At 52.8% G+C, this 20,986-nt stretch overlaps 1 protein-coding gene across 3 annotated transcripts in view; it reads right to left on the reverse strand.

The window, feature by feature from the left end:
• Window positions 1-5,144: 5,144 nt before the first annotated feature.
• Window positions 5,145-20,986, reverse strand: part of LOC144729178 (SWI/SNF-related matrix-associated actin-dependent regulator of chromatin subfamily D member 1-like) — a 33,094-nt gene continuing 17,252 nt past the window's right edge. For 2 of the 3 annotated variants that reach the window (XM_078609210.1, XM_078609213.1), the window contains exons 2-13: window positions 15,042-15,367; window positions 14,517-14,559; window positions 13,512-13,634; window positions 12,512-12,643; window positions 12,143-12,259; window positions 9,144-9,245; window positions 8,369-8,530; window positions 8,176-8,273; window positions 7,691-7,826; window positions 7,448-7,570; window positions 6,967-7,068; window positions 5,145-6,315 (exon numbers count right to left, since the gene is read on the reverse strand). In XM_078609210.1, coding sequence (XP_078465336.1) covers window positions 6,262-6,315; window positions 6,967-7,068; window positions 7,448-7,570; window positions 7,691-7,826; window positions 8,176-8,273; window positions 8,369-8,530; window positions 9,144-9,245; window positions 12,143-12,259; window positions 12,512-12,643; window positions 13,512-13,634; window positions 14,517-14,559; window positions 15,042-15,367 — 1,518 coding nt within the window. In that variant the 3' untranslated portion in view covers window positions 5,145-6,261. The remainder of the gene's footprint in view (window positions 6,316-6,966; window positions 7,069-7,447; window positions 7,571-7,690; window positions 7,827-8,175; window positions 8,274-8,368; window positions 8,531-9,143; window positions 9,246-12,142; window positions 12,260-12,511; window positions 12,644-13,511; window positions 13,635-14,516; window positions 14,560-15,041; window positions 15,368-20,986) is intronic. The other variant, XM_078609211.1, reaches the window with a different exon arrangement.

Consider the following 20,986-nt stretch of genomic DNA (forward strand, 5'->3'; position numbering starts at 1 on the left):
GATTTGTCGTATTATCTGGCTGTATAGCAAATTAACAATTACTTAACGATGCAAGTTAACAAAAAATTTTAATATTTATTTGTGGTTCATGCGGACATGATTCCTTGTAAAATATTTCAGTTTGGTGTTTTAACATCTTAACACCTGTTTTGTTGCCAGAAACAAGAGGTAAACCATATTCTCATCTTTAACACATGTAACATTGCCAGATATTGTTCATTTTGATCTCTTACGTTTACGTTACCGATTGCAACATCACACGCACTCGCTTGCATTGGTCTGCCCGCGGCTTTTTTGCGTGGCACTCACTAGGCGGTCGCATTTCCGCCTCCACTCCCTTCCCCAGCATATTCAACCCTCAATGCGCGAGGCCACACGACGGTTCGATTCAGGATCGGATTGTTGTAATCGTTTGTATAGTTTCTCATTTATCATCCGTTTCATAACTCGTGTAGTTTTTCACGCTCGTCTAGCCAGCCAGCCTTCTTGTGTTTTCGTGTTTGCCATCGCAGGGTAGATATCCACAACCACTCAACCGCTCGATTGGCACATCATCGTGTCCAATCGGCCCTTCCCTATTCTTAGGTTTTTTCGGTAAAGTCACGTAGGTAAAAACATTAAAATTAATAAAAATAAAATAAAAATCACGACGTTTCGGAGGCAACACAAGCTTCCGTCTTCAGGTGGAACTGTCACAGCCACGACAGCTGTATCAAGTAAATGAGAGATTGCAGGAGCTACCACTCCGTTTATATAATGGTTGGAGAGGGCCCTTCCCTCCCTCCGCCTTCCTGCCACCACCCAAAGGGGCAGCCCTCGACAACGCCGCCGGCTGATGTGGAGCAGCTCCAGTCACGTGCGGTCGGTGTGGCGTGCAAACCAACCTGCTGCACCAGTGTCATCTCCTCCGTCGCAACTATTGGCCTAAATGTCAACTATTTTGAACGATTGTAAATCACCAATTCTCACACGCACAACTTGGCGCATTTACCAGGTGCGTGCCAAGTATCGTGGTTAACGATCGTTTTAGTTGGCTAGTGTGGTTATACTGAGACATCTCCTTTTACCAGTGGCAAAATATAGTAATAGGTTTTTACCCTTTCAACTGGTACAAAAACTGACACCTTTATACAAAGCATCATGTTTGCAATAACCACAACACAAGCAGTAAAAATTCAAACAAAAATAAACTCTGATAATGATATACACTGTCCTTGAAGTTGATTGGTCCACACCCGAGACAGCGTACAAGTTGTACGCCTTTTGGCGTCATCTTGTCCAACACCAATGGAGACTAGGCTCTAAGAAAAGCTGTCTCGGGTGTGGACCAATCAACTTCAGAGTTGTGTCTTTGTGTTTGCATTTTGACTGCTTGTGTTGTGGTTAATTGCAAACATGATGCCTTGAATAAAGAGGTGTCAGTTTTTGTACCAGTTGAAAGGGTAAAAACCTATTACTATAGTGTGGTTATGGTTAGAGATAGGTTTTCATTGGTTATGCTGGTTAGAGTTAGGACTATGGTCTGGTTGGTTCGAGTGTGTAGAGCCTGGGCCGGGCCCTGCTCAGTTCGTCATGCTGGCGGTGTGGCCGTGCTGGTGACCGTGAGCGATCGCGTTTCTCCACAGCGAGAGTGAGCGGGCACGAGGTGGGGATCGTGGCACGGGCCGAGGCTCTGCTCAAAGCCTGCAGGCGGCTGCTGCAGAGACACAAGACCCACGCAGACCTCGTCCAAGAAGCGACGCTCCCAGACGACAACACGGCGGCCGAATGACCCAATGACCCCGGACAGACGACCCCCATTCAACCGCCAACCCACGGGCACGCCCACTGTGTGTACTGAGGAGATGGCCTGAAACACATCAGCCTGACCCATTGACCAAATATCTTACAGAGCCAAGAACTCACCATCCGATCCGATATTACATTCACGCAATATTTTACCAGTCCACGCAATATTTACCCGATGTCCTACCAGTCAACCCACTGACCCAGTAATGCAATGAGACTACTATAATACACGAATGCCAAGTTCAGACTTCATGAAACTCCGACCCATTAATCGACCCATTTTCCCAAAAGACAATCCACAGGCCGACCTACGGACCCAATAATGACTATCCTGGTAACATGACGTCGTGTTTCATCCACCAACCCCACTTCCATTGCACGGTTATCGGCATAGTTGTTCATGTGTTCTGGTTGGGTATAAAACTTAAAGGAATCCATACGCTTGGTTCTTTCGGTAAAGTCACGTAGGCAAAGAAAAGAATACATACAGTATAAATAAAATACAGAATAAATAAAATTAAATCACGTTTCGATTGCAACACAAGCAATCATTATCAGGTATGTGTTGCAATCGAAACGTCGTGATTTAATTTTATTTATTTTCTTTACCTACGTGACTTTACCGAAAGAACCAAGAGTATGGATCCTTGCAGTCACGAAAACTTCAAATCTAGAATTAAAGGAATCCCTGAAGGTACAGCTCGCCACTTCATCAAGCACCGCTCTGTGCCTGCTATGAAGGAGTGCCACTGTTATTGATGAATGTTGGCACGTGTGTAAGCACCACTGCCAATGCTTTACCAAAAATGTGTTTAATCCCAGAGCAGTATCTGTGCACTCATCTTTCCGAAACGGAATCTGCTCGTGGTGGAGACATGTCATGTCTGGCAACGCAAAACTAGTTTGGTGGTGCCAAGGGATTTGACCGAACCCACTCGTGCCCTAAAACCAGTTGAAAAACGATTCGAACATTTTTCTAAATTATTACACATCTCGAGGGCAGTTTATTTGTAAACACCCTGGTCACAATGGTCGAGTGATAAGAGATGTATATTCTCCTGTACATCAATTACACGTAGTTCTGTTGTTGTAAACGAGAGGCACTTAAAGGAAAATGCACAACGCATACTGCGTTGCCACGGGTTCACGTTTACGCTAAAACATACTTTCCTGTTACAGCGATGTCGGTGCGTCGCTTGTTTAGCTTCAGGCTGTTGTTGTCAATTCGATGATGCAAAGGAGTCTTGCTGGGCAGGCACCTGCGCTGTTCTCCAGAAACCATTCGCACTGCCAGCCACGTGTCACCAAGTTTCTTCAACACACGACGGTGGCGTCGTCTCCAAGATGCGCTCACCTTTCCCGAAGTGGCTGGGAGGGCTCGGCGGGGGGGGGGTGTTTAAAGTTCTTGGGAGACACCGATACCGTGTTTATACCAGCACTGGGGGAGCGACGCAGGCTCGGCTGGCAACCCCAACCAGGCCGACTCGGCACCGCAATCGCTTGGCAAGTACCGAGGGAGCCGAACGCGTTCACCGGGGCCCACCCGCGGCACCGGTTGCGACGGGGTCAACGGGAACGCGTGGTGCACGGTCAGTGGCCTTCCTCGACGAGATCCACTTTGAGGACTTATTTTTAAATGATGCGGTGGAAATTTACAAAAATAAGACTTCCCCTTCAAACATCCCGATAGAATCCAGGCCTACATTAAACACCGTCCCCTCCAGCCATGGCCAGGGAGTGAAAGAGGCGGAAGGGACTTGGTGGGAAGGGCCCAGTCCACGGAGCTTGTTGTCGCGACGCGTGGTATGGAGAACTTCTTTCAGTTGAATATGTATGCATGGAATTCCGGGTCTCGCAGTGACGATGATGCATGTAATCACCAGCGAAACGTCGTACTACTCATTGTAAATGTTGTGGATTTACTCTCCAACACACCGGTGGGCTGACGTGGTAACTAAATGGCGCATTGTTTACGTGACAAACCTTACTGGCTGTCGGGTGGAGGATTCACGACACATGTATACTTCGGGGCCATCCATTTAGTACGTACGCAAAAATGTCAAAACTTGACCCCTCCCCCCCTTCCTGTACGCACGCGTACTTTTTTACACCCCCCCCCCCCCCACGTACGTATGCCTGACTCACTCCCCCCCCCCCCCCACATCCTATAGAACGGCCGATATTTAATCCACGCAAAAACGATGAAGGATTAATAATATTAACGTGTTTAAGCAAACAGATAACTCATTTGAAGGCCAATGTAGACTAATTATTATCGAGGCTTCACCCCCCCCCCCCCTTTCCTATGCGTACATTGTCAGTAGACCACCCACACGCAAGCGTACACATTTGGGTTAACCCCCCCCCTCCATGTGTACGCACTAAATGGATGGCCCCTTACGCAATCTAACCCAAAAACCTTTATGAAGAACTTCTTTCACTCAGTACGTAGCCAACCGTACTTATCAGAGGTGCCGGTCAAGGACAATAGCATGGTAGGGGACACGATTCGGTTCCGTTCAATTTATCCTGGAACCCTAAAACAGGCCCTTGCTGGGCCGTCGAGCTCGGTTTGCCAATGGTGAACAGGCAGCACCAGCTGACATGGCGTTCCAGCCCTGGCCGTGTTAAACCGAACTCACAGAAGAGGCCTTGGGGAAACATACAGTATTCACACGTTTAACTAGCCGAGAGCCAAAGTGATCTGGGTACTGCCTTGCTGGGCCGTTGAATATTAATAGGCAGTCGGACAGCAGGGGTCCGTCGTGGTGAGCCGCGATGACCTCTGCGTTATGGTCTCATTCCGGGTCTCGCCGACAGTGGCTGTGGAATTGTCCGTGATTTTATGGATCCAGGAAGGGTGAGGGCAACCGAGAGGTCTCCACCTGATTGGAGAAGGACGTCCGCCTGAACCGATGTCAATATGGACACGGTAGTGACTTGATGGAGAAAGGAATGTGTTTGTCGACAACTCACACAGGGACCCAGAGACGCAGACTCACAGACCCGCACTAAAAAGACTCGCACAGACACCAAGACTCGCATAGAGAAAGACTCACAGACCCATAGACCACAGATAATCACTCTCAGAGACCCAAAGACTCTCACAAATAGACTCAAAGACCCACAGATTTACAAAGAGACCCACAGGCTCGCACAAAAACACTCACACGGAGACCCATACTCAGAGAGATCCACAGACTCTTTCACAGAGAGATATCCAGAGACTGTTTCACAGAGGGAGCTCCACAGACTTTCATAAGGAGAGACCCATACCCTCACAGACTCTCATAGAGACCCACAGACTCAGGCACCTCCAGCCTCCTCTTCCACCCACAGAGACTCGGACGCGTGAGGAAGTTTAAAAGGCCGATTTATATTCCCCACCACTACGGTCACACCAGTGAGACGACACAAAAATGGTCCCTTGGCTGAAGAGTAACAAATGCTCAACGCAATTAAAACCACAGCTCTTACAAAAAAAAACCCAATTTCGGCCATCACATTCTACCGCTCTCATCAGGATAATGTTCCTAACTTCTACTAAAGAGACAGAGTACCTTAAGGGGCGGAGAGCTCTGGGGAAGAAAAATCCGTTACGGAGCGCAGCAGGGAAAAGCTCATAAACGCAGCCCAGGGGCGAGGATACATGGGCCAGGGACTGGGCAGGGATTAGAATGGGGGGTGGAGGGAGAGGGGAGCGGGGGATGAAGTCCGGTGGCTGGGAAATGCAGAGGTGGCCAAGACAATAATGGGTAGCAGGGTGGGTGCTGGTGGTCACTGGGTTGCTATGGTGATAGTCACTGGGTATGTGGGGTGGTGACAGCCACTGGGTGGTATACATTGTGGGGTGGTTATGATGGTAATCACAGGGCGGGAGTGGTGGTTGACGTATGTGGACATTGGGTGGTTGGGTATGTTGGGTATGGTGGTGGTCGTCACCCCGAGGAGTCAGGGCAGTGAGGTTTGAAGTAATAAGCAGAGGTTGATTGGTGAATGAGTTGAGGATGACTAAAACATTTATGGCAGATAAGCCATTGATAGATGAGTATAGAATGAATAAGGGAGTGGGTGGGAGTTTCAAGCTTCAAGTAGATTTTTTTTAAACCAGCTGAGAACTCACTTGGCGGGGGGGGGGGCAGTGAGGAATGCAGGGGGAGAAGGGAGTTTAGGGAAGCACGAGGATTGTGGGAAGGAGAGGGGAAGGGAGGGGGGGTCGTTAACTAACCACTACTGATACCTGAATAAGATCTACAGCGAGCTGCCCCAGCAGTCACGACGGCACACGCAGACCGGCGCCTTCACCTGAGACGAGCAGACATTCTAAGTTGCCGGGGAGAGGGGAGTGGAGATGGGGGGCGGGGAGGCGGCTGTGGGCTGTAGGGGAGGTGTCATCTGGTAGCCCATCACCACCCACGTGCCCCCCTCTCTCACCCCCCCCCCCCCCCGTGTACACGAGCATGTGGCACCATGCTAGGTGTTGCGGATGCCCAGCGCCTGCTCCAGCTCCTGCCTCCGCTGTTGCACCTGTGGACGGAGACGCACCCAACGCACACGTGTGATGTTGCGCGACGACACGTGCCCACCCACAGACGCACACGCGCGGCACACGCATGCACAAGTGCGCCACGGACGTGCAAACATACGCACGACACCAAACTCGCTGCACAACAATCATTAACCTTTTCTGGGAATATCTCGCATGTCTTACGTCTCCGCATATGGGGTTGGAGAAGGCTGAAAACAAGATTTCAAATATAGCTCCAAAATTAAGGGAGTTGGTGCTCGTCGAAATTTAGCCACCAATCCCCCCCTCGGGCATCTGGAAAACATTGACCCATAATTTGCGGCATTTCGTAATGTCTCTATGGAACCTGCAACGTGTGCCAAATGTCATCAAGATTGGAGGCGGTCAAAAGAGTTTTTTTTTTTCGCGGTTTTGAGCGATCACAAGTGAAATGACCCTCATGTGGCCTTGGGTGTTTCGTGCAACTTGTCTGGCCTGCATTCCCAGTGCGCACTGTGTAATCCATGCACACACTACGTTCTCAGAGCCCTGTGAAAGCCACCCATGTCCCGTGTGAGCTGTGCCTCGGTGTGAACCATCGGCGCCAGTTTCCCTCCCGTGTGAGCTGCCTGTGCCCGTCTCCCCCCCGTGCCCGAGTGCTGGGCGCCCACCTTGGAGTAAAAGTAGCGGCACACGGCCTCCTGCGCCCACGGCTGGAAGTAGAACTCGGCGTGGCGCTCTTCCTCGGGGTTCCCGACCACATCCGTCATCGTCTACTCCAAGCGGGGACATGGTGGGGAGGGGTGGGGGGGGTTAAAGTTAGGGCAGTGTGGTCAATGCGGTAATGGTGATTAGGGGTGGTCAGTGTGTAGAGGTAGTGCAGTTCATGTGGTGAGGGTGTGTATTGGTATTGTTGTAAGTGTGGCGAGTGGTGGTGATGGTGGTGCTGGTGGGGAGAGGGAGTATTCGCGGTGGCTAGGGGTATTGCGGGCAGCGTGGTTCGGTGGCGGTCCGTTGCGGTCACGGCGCCGAGAGTTGAACGACAACGCGGCTGGCGAGGGTGAACGACAGCTGACGGTGCATGGTGGTGAGGGGCAGCTGTGCCCGCGTGCGTGGCATGGGGCAGGCGGCGAGCCTGGAGCAGCTCCGTGCCTTCAGGTCATGACACTGCGACTGGAGCCAGTCGTTGATGAAGCCCTGGGGGTCGCGTGCGAATCCCAGCATGAACTCTCGCTGGATCTTCAGCTGGTTGATCGTCTCGATGGTCTCGTGGATCTGTAGGAGGAGGGGGACACGCGCGGAGTCAGCGGACGCGTGCGTGTATGCGTGCGGGGGGTTGGGGGGGGCTGGCGGGGGTGGACGCGGGGGCCGAGAGGAGGGGGTGGGAGGAGGCACCTTGGTGTCGAGCGTGGCGATCTCCTGCTGGCTCGCAGTGGACAGCAGGAACGAGTTCATCTGCGTCTTGAGGGTGTCGTCCACCTCCACGTCGATGTCGTAGCAGGCCGTCTTCTTCTGGTCGTTGGAGTCGACACTGGGGGAGCAGAGCGACAACGTCCGTGGTCAACAGGGGCAGGGATCTAGGCACACAGCTCCAACCAGTACCACCGGCGGTACCGGCAGCAGCGTGATGACCCGTCTGTGGCACCGTGGAATGGAGGCGGTGGGGTCACGTGGGACGTAGCCCCCCCCACCTACCGTCAGTAATTAGTTAATTGTTTTTAGCGCTTGTGCGATGTCCGGCACAGGACTATGAGGTGGCACGGTCGCCGAGGCGGAGCGCGTCGGTGACCGCCGTCCGAGCGAACGTTTAACCGAAAATGAAATCAGATCAGAGACGACCAGACAGAAATCACGCGAGCGAGTGGCGGCGTCACCGTCACCTGATGATGTGGTTGATGATGATTGGGTCGGGAGGGATGAGCAGTGCGTGCAGGCGCTGCGGGATCTCCGAGAACTTCATGCGCGGGCACTCGAAGATCTGCGACCGCACGGCGAGAGCAGCGCAACGATCGTGAGACACGTCGTGGCGAGCGAGCGGGCGAGTGAGCGGGCAGGCGAGGAGGGGAGCGGCACCTGGTGCAGGTATTTGTCGCAGAGGATGTACTCGCGCTCATGCGAGTCCTGCAGCTTGTGAGTCTTCACGTACTGCCACAGCGCCTGGATGATGACAGGGCGTGTCTGCGTGTGGATCCCCAGCAATCGCGCCAGACGCGGGTCCAGCTTGAACTGCGGCGGCTGCATGGGGACGAGAGGGAGGACGCGCGCGCGTGAGTTTCTGGGCGAGTGGATGAGCGGGTCGGTCGGTGGGCGGGTGAGTGAGTTGGTGTCTTTGTGGGTGCTAGAGAATATCAGTGTGTGGGCGAGTGAGTAAGTCGGCGTAGGAACAAGAGAGTTTGTGGGTAAAATTGTGCGGAATTGAGGTAGTGCGTGGGCAAATCAGCCAGTCAGTGTGTGGGTGAGCAAGTGATTCAGTGTGTGGGTGGGCGAGCAAGTTGTTCAGTGTGTGGGTGGGCGAGCAAATGAGAGAAAAAACGTGAGAGTTTGTGGGTGGGCGAGTGAGTCGGTGTGTGCTTGAATGACTGTTGGGGAGTTCCTGTGTGGGTGAGTGAGTGAGCGAATGTATGAGTGGTTAGGTGGTATAGTGGATGTTTACGTGAATGTTTTAGGCCAAGTGGATGTATGGGTGTGTGGGTGCATGTCAGTATGTTAAGAGTGGTGTTGTTGCTGTTGTGTTGTGGCTGTTGTGTTGTGGCTGCAGTGCTGTGGATGGAAGTTTTGTGGCTATTGTGCTGTGGCTTTTGTGCCGTATCTGGCAGTGCTGTGTCTGGCAGTGCTGTGTCTTCCCCACCTGGTAGTCCAGCATGAGCAGCACAGTGCAGCGCACATTGACGTCACCTGGGCGCTTCACCTGGAACCCGTCCGTCTCCTGAGTGGTCTGCGTGCGGTGCCACTGCAAAGACAAAAATCCCCCCCTTATAGCCTACACAGACTGTTGGGGCAAGTGGGCCAGCATGGCACACGAGGGGGTGGGCGGCCAGCACCACTCCCGGCCGCCTCTCTCTGCGCAGTGGCAATGTTTGCACACTGCACCAGGTACTCATTTGAGGCCGAGTCGTCACACACACGTACTGATCACATGACATGCGCACACAGGTGTAGATCATATACTACGCTCGCACACACACAAAGATTCTCCCTTGAGTGTTAGAGAGTTAAAGGCGACCAGGCGTGAATCTGGCTACCCCACCCCCTCATGTGCTGTTCTGCCTTTCGTAAGCTTTTTATTTCAATGCTCTATGAATTGTGAGTTGTCACGGTGACCCGAGTTCGAATCCCAGCCATGGCTAACATCACTGGCGAGTGATATCCCAACTGGTCCTGCACCTTCTCTAGATCGACCAAGCCTTAAACAAGTACTTGGTGCAGTGTTTAAAGACAGCCGAGAATGGTGCTTGCCACACAACTGTAACAGTGGCAAAATATTTAACAACAGTGGTGAATTTGAACCGGTCCTGGGACTCCCCTGGTGAGGTGTATAAACGTCAAAACTTGGGAGACAAAGGCGGCCTGGCGTGGTGCTAAGCCCCCCACCCCCTCCCTCGAGTGCCGTTCCGGCCTTAACAAGTGCTTGCCAGCAACCCTTGCCCCAACAGCCTGCCTTTGTTTTTACACTCGCGCCTCCGCGCGCACGCACGCACCACGTGCCACCTTCACTCACCCTACATCCCGCCCCCGCCCCACGCACAGTGAAACAAAAACCTCCCTGTGCTTGTGCTGCACGGATGGGGGACAGCGAGTCAACATTGGGCAGCTGTTGCGAGTCGTCACGGTGGCAGCGACAGCTGCACGCGGTGGGGAGGGAGGCGGGCGCCGCTCACGCAAAGGAGGGCGCCACTGCTCGATATAACACAAGAACAAAGATCCCCCCCCGTAGCCTCAACAGACCGTTGGGGCAAGTGCTTCAGCGAGTAGCACCTATGAAGGCTAGCATGGCGCACAAGGGGGCTGTAGGCCCGGGACTATGACCGGTCGCCTCAAGTCTCCCTCCTGGTGATGTTTACACACGGCACCAGGGAGTCATTTGAAGCAGAGTCGACCTAGGAGAGGCCCAGGACTGGTTCGGATCATTGGTCGCTGGTGTTGTTGGCCGTTGGTGTGAATCAAATTCGGTTGCTGTATTCGCAACGCAGCATGCTAACCGCTATTTTACCACTCCCCCCCACTATGTATGTATACATATACTGATAATTGGTTCTTTACCCTTCTATCTGGCAACAAAACTGACACCTTTTTTACAAGGAGTCATGTTTGCATAGACCGCAATACCTGCAGTCATAATACAAACAAAAGAACATAACTCTGATAATGTGCACTGTCCTTAAAGTTGATTGATCCACACCCGAGACAGCTTTCCTTAGAGCCTAGTCTCATATGGGTTGGACCAGATGACGCCAAAAGGCGCAACCCATATGAGACTAGGCTCTAAGGAAAGCTGTCTCGGGTGTGGATCAATCAACTTTAAGGACAGTGCACATTATCAGAGTTATGTTCTTTTGTTTGTATTATGACTGCAGGTATTGCGGTCTATGCAAACATGACTCCTTGTAAAAAAGGTGTCAGTTTTGTTGCCAGATAGAAGGGTAAAGAACCAATTATCATATTTTTACTGGCAAATGAGGTTCCCATAGTATACATATACTATCATACCTGTCAACCGATACCGTCAACCCATGCAGGGAAATGGAGTTCAGGTCCATACGGCGTACAGCCGTTTCAATAAGGGCAAAAAAAAATAATCACTGTCCATTTGTTTGTGTTTCTCCCTTGTGATGGGACTGTGTAGGATGAACGTTGAGATGTATACGGACACCAATAATGTCTGAATTGGTCTGTAATAAAGTAGGCACTGAGAAGCGTCGACAGGTTTGTTCTATGTATGGAGACGTGGCCCACGCATACCCTAGCTGTGCGCCCCGGGGTTGTCGGACATGAGGTATGTTGATGCTTTGTTTACGAATAACACATATTTAAAGACCACTGCGTGGGTTATCACGGTCGTTCTGTACACAGCTATCTGCGTTTTCTTCGGGTTGTACCGCGCGCGTTGTTCAGGCGCGATTGTCCGACGTTTTGCTTCTACAAGCTGGGAGCCTCTTCAGAACAAGGGCCTAAAGAAGCTCCCGGGCAGGTGGAGAGAAACGACGGACGTCGTGCCGGACGGCGCGCAGTACAAGTCTAAATCCACAACTGTACCCTAGTGATATCGCTGCGATGTCACCATGTGTGTTCTAACGTGCGATCGGTTGAATGATGTCACCATATTGCTAAGACGGAACTTAAAAATATTTTTTTTTCCCCCTTTATGAACAAAGCTGAGACTTCACATGGGGCAACCCAAGACACACGGCCTTTGAGCGCAGCTGCTAGAGCAGAGCTGGAATGAATTTTCCTCTATATTCCTGCACCTCCGACTAGCACGTTTGGCTCCGTACGGTGCGAAAGAGGTTCAACATACATGACGCAAGGGTACATGCTACTCTACGCGCTGTACAACGCAGCGGTGCCCTTGGTTGTAGGTTTAAGCCACGAGTCAAGTCATGGGTCACAGTTCGCTGAACGTAGATTGCAACGTGAGTTGTGGGGTCACCGATCAAGGATCACAGACCATGGGTAAAAGATCACAGGTCAGGTTGCGGGTCGAGATGATCATAGTGTGGGTTGCAGGTCGCGGGCAACAACTCGTGGTTTGTGGGTGACCGGTCAGAGGTCGCGGTTCATAATTTGGCTTGGAGGTGTGTGTGCCCGCGCTGGGTTTTAACGCCGTGGGTGGAGGGGGTCGTAGGTCACCTCCACCAGGTGGTTGTCGGGCCCGTAGAGGTCCTTGTCGAGCTCAATGACCAGGCTCTTGAAGAACGAGGAGAACTTGCGCTTCTGCTTGCTCGTGTCGTACTTGTTCGACGTCATCTGCGGAGGACGACATGCACCGGGGAAATGAAGAACATGACAACACAACGATTGCACAAGATGAAACTCATAATGACGGCAACACACCAACACAACCATCGCTGCACTCGCCACCATCACCGCCACATTTGGACATTTGGCTTCAGCACACTCATCACGTCCACCTCAACAGTCATCAAAATAACACCATCACTTATCACACTCACCACTACACACAGTAGCCGCCAGGCACCCCCCCTGCCCCCAACAAACCGTACGCACGTCGTCCAGGAGCCGCCCCTCCACGCGCAGCTCCCACGATGCAATGCTGCCCTCCTCGTCCTCGGCGTCTGGCTTGGCGGGGTTGTAGGTGTTCGAGATGAACACACGCAGCTTGCGCTTTTGCTGTGGGAGACACGGGAAGCGTAGGGACATGGGGACGGCAGTTAGTGGCACTGGGGGCACGCGCCCACGGATGCAGAGCTGCGCTCACCGCACTCAACCATTTCTCTCTCCCTTTCTATTACAGAGTTCCTTTCGTCACATTTATGACACGCGGTACACTCCAACAAATAGCATGTCAACCGACGTTATGGGCGATGCGCGCACTTATTTACGGAGTTAATTGTTGCGGCTCCCCAGGGTTGGCGGAACTATTTTTCCAATGGCCACGCAAGAGGTGGGGAAGACTAAGAGACGTGCCAGCTGGGGGGAGGAGGGGAGGCTCTCAGAGCTAGCGGGGCGTGCGTCCTGCTCACACTGGGCCCCGAGGGTCCCGGACACGAGGTGGTATTTAAATGGGGTTATTCACGAACGGGTCCAATATTATAATCAACTAGCCTTTTGCCCGTCCAAGGACGTATTGCAGTAAATCTGAAACTTGCAAGCGAAAAGCAGACCGCGACGCGATATTAATTGCATCCATTCGTGTGCCATTTGTAAGGCCGCGGTGACACAGACTTTTTTAATTTAAAGGTTATAATCCCTTGTTCATGATGACGTCCTTTTTACTTTGATGTCTCAACAGTGTTACGGAGATAGCGTGACGCGAGGGTTCTGCCTTTGTAGTGAGGGTTGTGAGTTGACGCTGAGGAGGGGGGAGGAGGCTCATTATAGTAAAGTATTCTGCCGCCTCTAACTTTAAGCGCGTCCCAGGCGGTCCCAAACATCAGGAATTGTTCCGTGGCACCAAGGGAGGGGGCCGTCGGCGGGAATCCCACGCGATCGGGAGAGTTCCGTGCGCCGTCGCGATTCTGCGGAAGAGATGCGTCACCTTCATGGGCCGCTTGAGTGCCTCCTGGATGTCCAGGCGCTTGCGCATGATAGTCTGGTCCAGCTTGCGCTCAAATGCCAGCAGGTCCATGTAGGCCTGTGACTCGGGCACCAGCTCACGCACCTGCACGCGGCAGACAAGGGCACGCCAGTCACCGCCATGACCAGAGTTAACACTCGTGATCACAGTTAACAACTGAGTCGCAGATGTATTTCTTAGAGGCAACACATTTATTACTCCAACACGAATACACAAAGGGGTAGCTGCCCCTTTACCAGATAACAGCCTATGGTGATGGACCACCCGGCTAACTACACTAACACACTGGGAGTTAGCTACAACGGACCAGACCCCGGCTCGGGTTTCGGACCACGTGTTTGGAGACTATTCTGATGACGGTAGCAACAACCAACCCCGGTCCCTGCGGGGAACCCGGCTTATATGCTCCCGGGTCGGGGCCGGCTCCGCCCTTGGCCCCGCCCACCTTTGAGAGAGAGCTCTTACTCTCTCTCGACTCTTCTTGAGACAACTATCCCGGACACGTGACCACCACCTTAGCCCCCCACTGGAAACTTTACCGGTCACGTGCCTTTGGGGTCAACCGGAGTGCCATGGCCCAGGGTCACCCTGTCCCCGGGCTGACACTCTCCCACTCCCTCCGGTGGGAGTCGGCACTGCACGCCACGCGTGGTGCCACTGAGCGCTATCCCAGCGCTCACCAAGCCCTCACTAGGGCTGGTACTACACCCACCTACGGGGTGTCCGCGATGACGGTAAATCGCACGCCATGCCTTGCTAGGCAATACTAGGTAACGGAAATACTAGGTGACATGCACGATGCTGCTGGATACGTGATGTCCGCGATGTGAGTACATCGCACGCCATGCCCCTCTAGGGACGGCACCATAGATTACCACAGGTTTCCACAGTTAACACGTTACCACAGGTTACCAGTTGACACGTTACCACTGTTGCCAGGTACGGTGCGGGCGTGGGGTAACATACCCTCTGAGGCAGCACCTTATCGGCCATCTTCTTCTTCTTGGCACTGGGGACACGCGGCGGACACAGGCAGACAGCAGGTGAAGACACATGGACCGATACACACACAGATGGATGAAGAGGTGACAGATCATTCTTTAAAACGGGACTCATTATTATATCCATAGTTTTACAAAACCAAAAACCCCGAATTAATTGAAACAAAACATTATTGACAAATGTCCAAAGAATTTCAACTGGACTCGGACAAAAAAAAGTCCTAAATTCATTTCAAAAGATAATACATGCATACATTTATTTTAATCGAAGTCACTTTGAACAATTGTTGAAATTAATGAAAACTGCCCGATGTGCCCTGTTAAAATAAACATCATAACCCGATACATCCCGACTTTTCGGCCACCCTGTGTAACCCATAGGAAACCAAATACGAATCGTAACACTGGTGGCACTGGGTGAGAGGATGCTGCGTTGGGGACGTTTTGGCCGATCCCACGCTCGAACTCAGGCCAGCCGCGGCTGTCTTACCAGCGGTTGCGGCTCTGCTGGTGGTGCGACTGCTGCGCCAGCTGCGAGCCCTGGGAGGCCGGCGCTGGGCGCTTGCGTGATGAGTCTGCCATGGTGAGGGCCGGGCCGTGCGGGGACGACTGGTGCGGTGGGGGGCCCATGCCGGGCCGCATGCCCAGCGGTCCCACGCCGCCCATGGGTCCCATCGGCCCCCCCATGCCGGGTCCCCCGCCCCCCATCACCGGCCCGCCACCCATCACGGGGCCCCCGCCGTACGGAGGCCCCGCCGGGGGGCCCATGGGGGGCCCCGAGGGCTGCAGGCGGCCGCCAGACGGGATGCCGGGTCGCTGCGCGGCGTCGACGAAGAAGATGACGAGGAAGGCGACGGCGGCACCAACAACAATAACGGAAAGGGCATGAGCAGTGGCAGCAACCGCAACAGAAACAACCAGCGGGGCACTGGCGCATCGGATAGCGCACCACGCTACGAACCCCAAAGGGCCGAATTCGCGTCCCGCTTATGGTTAACAATGGCGAGAGCGAATATCAGAACCGGTTTATAAACAAGAACTTGGTGGGGCGTGTAGTAAACGTCAACGCAGGGGAAACAAAGGCGGTCAGGCGTGGTGCTTGCACAGTGTCGACTTTCATAGGTGCTCACTAATAGCACTTGCTCCAACATCCCATGTTGGCTACAAGACCTTTGTCTTAATGTGTGCGTGTGTGCACGTGTATAATATTTGGCGGCGACACAGCACGGTGGTAGCACTAGCGCCACTTGTTGTGGAAGTTCACAGTTTGAATCTGCCAGCCACCCTGAAGAATACTGCGGTGTGTATAGTAACCTGAATACTATGACGCGCCGTCTGCTTCACACACAGTGGACGTTAAAAGATCCTGTGATGTAAGTTTGCAAGAGGAGGCCACTGTATTGCCGGCATCAGTGTCCAAACTTCACTAAGTAAAAAATTTACACCGCAAATCACTCTATTGAAATCATGGACACACAACAGCAATAATTGCCCCCTACTGGCAAAACTAATGCTCCCAAGTCACTGTTGCAAGTGATGCTCTGTTGATCTCTCGAGTTCTCACCTGGTTTCAACACAATCAAATTGATGCATGAAACATATCACACGTATTTCAAGGTGGGTAGATAATTCCTTTACAGCACCTCTGGACAGTGACTAAAAAAACATCTCACACCCACGCCTATAAATATACACAGGGAACCACAAACTCCCATTCATATACTGTACACAAGTAACCTACACACCCTCTGAGATCACACACACACCTACACAATTACACCAATACTAAATACAAGGCGATCCATTAATACATATCCCACTGATTTGTAAAGACAATAGAGCCCTCGTATAACCTTAAGAGACTGGTGAGGCAAGTGCTGTTGGCATGCACCTTTTAAGGCTGGGACAGCACATTGCAACAGGAAATCGAACCTGGGTCACTGGCTTAGTAACACAATGCACCACCCACTGTGCACTCTTTCTAATGACACACACACATATACCGTATGGCACACATGCATTGAGGATGTACAACCCTTTAATCAATCCAGCGCTGGATAAGGACCTCTACGCACCATGCGGGTAGTGGTGGCTGACCGCGCTGGTCAGTATAACCTGAACAGACTGTTGGGTCAAGTGCTGTTAGCGAGCACCTATGAAGGCCACCACGGTGCACGAGGGGGTGGGTGGCCGCACCACGCCCGGCACGCCTTGATCTCCCCAGTGGCGATGATTTTCACACACCGTACCAAGTACTCATTTGAGGCTGAGTCGACCTAGGGAAGGCCCAGGTCTGTTTCTGATAATCGTCACTTGTCTTGGCTGTGAGCGGGAATCCAACTCGGGTCATCGGGTTCGTAGCGCAGCGCGCTAACCGCGACACTATCGCTCTCCATTTGTCTTGACAACAACCCCACAACCAGTACCACACACACACATACACTTAGACCGACAGCATACACAACCCAAACACCCATACCACACACACACACAAAACACTAACCCACACACACATTATCAGTCCTGCTCACACCCACATGCTTTAACACCCACACAAACACGCCTATATCTACACACTACACCCCCCGACCACACATGCAAAACTGCACAACCCCCCCACCCCGCACACACACGCCATACCCACACAACAACTGTCTGCCACTCTGTGTTGTACACATAATGGCGCTTGTGCCAGGTACATAGCCTTAACAGACTGTTGGACCAAGTGTTGTTAGCGAGCACCTATGAAGGTTAGCACGACACACGGAGGAGTGGGTGGCCAGCACCGCCCACGGGGATGTTTACACATCTCCACCAGGTACTCATTTGAGCCTGAGTCGACCTACGGGGGAGGTCCAGGACTGGTTCAGATAATCGTCACTGGTGTTGGCCGCGAGCGGAAATCAAACTCGAGTCTCCGGGTTCGTAGTGCAATGCGCCAACCCACCGCACGACTGCTCCCCCTATTGAACCAGGTACCCACACACGAACACACGCATATGATCACCCACACACGCACGCCCTCAACCCGTGCGCTGCTGCTGCCCGTGTATTTTTAACACGGGCGCGCGTGCACGAGCGTGCGTGCGTCACACCGGAGGACACGGTGACACGCGGAGGACGGCAGCCTCGCCACCCACGGGAGGGAGAGGGTGAGGGTATCGCAGAGGGGGGCGAGACGGTGCCATCGCTGCCCGCACTAAGGCGTGCGCGCAATTAACACCGATCGCAGGCAGCCGGCTCCCCCGGCAATTAGCGAGGCGCGGGCCGTCCTCACTGCAACGCGTCCTCACCGCCGCCGATACAAACGGATCTGGGTTTAGAGGACGGGGAGGGGACGGCGGCGGTGGAGATGGAGTGGGAGGAGGTGGTAAAGGGGAGGGGGGTGTTTACTCATTGCGTATGTTATTAAAAAACAAGCCCACGTGCTGAGTGGGGGGGGGGGTTAAACATTAACAGAGCAGAGTGGCAGCTTTGGGCAGAAATGGAACGCTTGCTGTTGTGGGGCAGTGGGTTCACGGGCGAACCCAGTGCCCCACGACAGCAGTGGATTTATATCATTTACATTTGTTGTAATCATGTGTAGGCTGATGCAGTGCAGGAGGATGTGGAGCTGAGTGAACTTGGCGATGAACGATACCAGCGGTGTCAAGATCGACCTGTAAAGCAGAGGAGGTTCGTGTGGACGCTCCTGGGTGGAGGCAGTCGCCTTCCAAAAACAGTGGAGGGCAGAGGAGCGACACTCGCAACAACGAGTGGAGCGCTGGGCGGTTAAACACAACAAAAGTTGACAGTGGGGAGCACAGGTGGTGCATCTCAGTCAGGCAACCCATGGCACCTGGGTCTGTCCCATGTCCCTGCTAGCAGCGAGCTTTCGAAACTCTACGAGGCCTCAAAGTGCACCTAGCCTGGCACAAGTACCGAGGTGACGACACCGCCACTTGGCGGCTGTAGCCACACGCTGCCAGACTGAGAGCGAAGCCCCTCGCACACCGCCCCCCCACACCCATAACCCCCTGCTGCTCCACGGGGGGCGGTCGATGCTAAAAACGCGTCTCACACCTGCGCCGCGTCACTCACACACGGTCCCTGGGCACCGTTCGCTTACAGCTGCTCACACACACATCTTACATGCAACCCAAAGACACAATACAAAGATCATATACGCACCAGAGACTGTACGCACACCACTCAATACAGAGATCATATAAAAGCCAAAGGCATCACACACACCCACATGCCATAGAGATAACATACATAAAATGCGCATAACATAGATACCATAAACATCATAGGGATGACATACACCAAAGACACAACAATCATGCACAGCCCAGAGAGATCACATACACCCCAACGACACACACACCGTAGACACTACACTACACACCATGGAGATCGTAAACACACTATAGACACCAGGAAGATCACACACACCCCAAGAGTTCACACCCAAAGCATAGACACCACGTAGCCATTACATACACGCACACCCTAAGAGATTACACACGCAATAAGCCCCATGCAATTGCACACACCAACCACACACACCGCTACACCCCAAACCACACACCCCAACGGCATGGTGGCCAGGAAAGGGGCTGTAAAGCGATGGGTTACTGAATCCATCTGTACGGCTGGGCTTAGTCCGGCTTCTCCAAATTTCCTTCACATGAAAAAAAAACATGATAGAATTAGCCAAACGTCCCAGTGTGGGACCCTCATAAAAGAAAAGCTTGAGACTCAATGAGGCTTTTCTGTGGAAGGATACTTATTGATTTATTATCACAGTACCAACCACAGCACAAAGATACCTGCACAGCCTTAACAGACTTTTGCGGCAAGTGCAGTTTGCGAGCACTTATGAAGGGTGTCACGGCACACGAGGGGGGTGGGTGGCCAGCACCAGGCCTGGCCGCCTTTGTCTCCCCTGTGGTGAAGTTTACACACCGCACCAGGCACTCATTTAAGGCTGAGGCGACCACATCCACATACCCCACTCTCCACAACAAGACGTCACAACACGGAGCCAATACGGAACACCCTACCAACATCCAACGAGATAACAGCCAGACGCAACACTCAAAAAGACACCCCAAACTGACACCCTAGTCAGATGGACAGCCCACACAGACGCACAGACAGATACTCACCACACCCAGAGACACCAGCTGGATAAGTCTATTCTGACCAAACACTAAAACACATCAACAAGAAAGAAACATCACCCAACACACACCAGCTACATCATTTAGACAAAACACTCTGGCCGACACAGCACTCGCACACACACAAACCACCCACTGTCGCATCATCCATATACACTCCACCCAGACCATTCAGACCACCTATACACACCAGCCACACCATTCACAACAACAGACACACACACACCTCTGCCAGACACACATTGTAAACAAACACACCACACAGGCACACTTACACTAGCCAGACCATTAAGACATAAAAGACAAAGATCCCCCCCATAAAACCTCAACAGACTTATGGGGCAAGCGCCGTTAGCAAGCACCTATGAAGGCCGTCACGGGTGGCCAACACCACACCTGGCCGCCTTCGTCTCCCCAGTGGCGATGTCTACACATTGCAGCAGGTACTCATTTGAGGCCGAGTCGACCTAGGGGAAGCACAGGACCAATTAAGACAATTGTCACTGGTCTTTGCCGTGAGTGGGAATCGAACTCGGGTAGCTGGGTTCGTAGCGCAGCATGCTAACTGCTACTTTACCAATCCCCAAACACTTAGGGCACACCACCTAAACAGACCAACGCGACACACCCCAGCCACACAACTGCACCCCAACTAGCGCTTTCAGACACCCACACACACCCCCATGCAGGCAGACAGCCCGATCTTCCACCAAGGCCATGTGCCCTGGGCTCGTGCCCCACACTCCATACAAAACCCTTTCACTAGCCTCTTTCAAGAGCACGCTTATCTCTACGCAGTACAGAGGATGAACACACACATACCCACACCCACCCAAACAACAATAACATCAAACGCCATTCACCACTAGGTGGCGGTAACATCATCATGATGCTTGTACCAGGCTAGGTGCACTTTGAGGCCACATGAAGTGTTAAAGGCTCGCTGTCAGGTCACAAGACAGGCCCAGGTGTTATGGGTTGATTGACTGAGAAGACTGGCAGATGTACTTGTGCTCCCTACTCTGCCAACTTGCTACGTTTTAGCCGCTCCGCTCCTTGTCGTGAGCGTCACTTCTCCAATCTCCACTGTTGCTGTAGGGCGAATGCCTCCGAACTGCTCAGCAACGTCCTTCACAAGCCTCCACTACAGAAGACGACCTTGACACCGCTGGTGCCGGTCATCTGCAAGTACAATCATCTCCACATCTTCCTGTACCGCATCGGTCCATCTCCTTTCTAGCCTGTGCCGTGCCCATTTAGACCCCTC

The sequence above is a fragment of the Lampetra planeri genome, chromosome 31, assembly GCF_965212315.1.
Source record: "Lampetra planeri chromosome 31, kcLamPlan1.2.h2, whole genome shotgun sequence".
Lineage (NCBI taxonomy): Eukaryota > Metazoa > Chordata > Hyperoartia > Petromyzontiformes > Petromyzontidae > Lampetra > Lampetra planeri.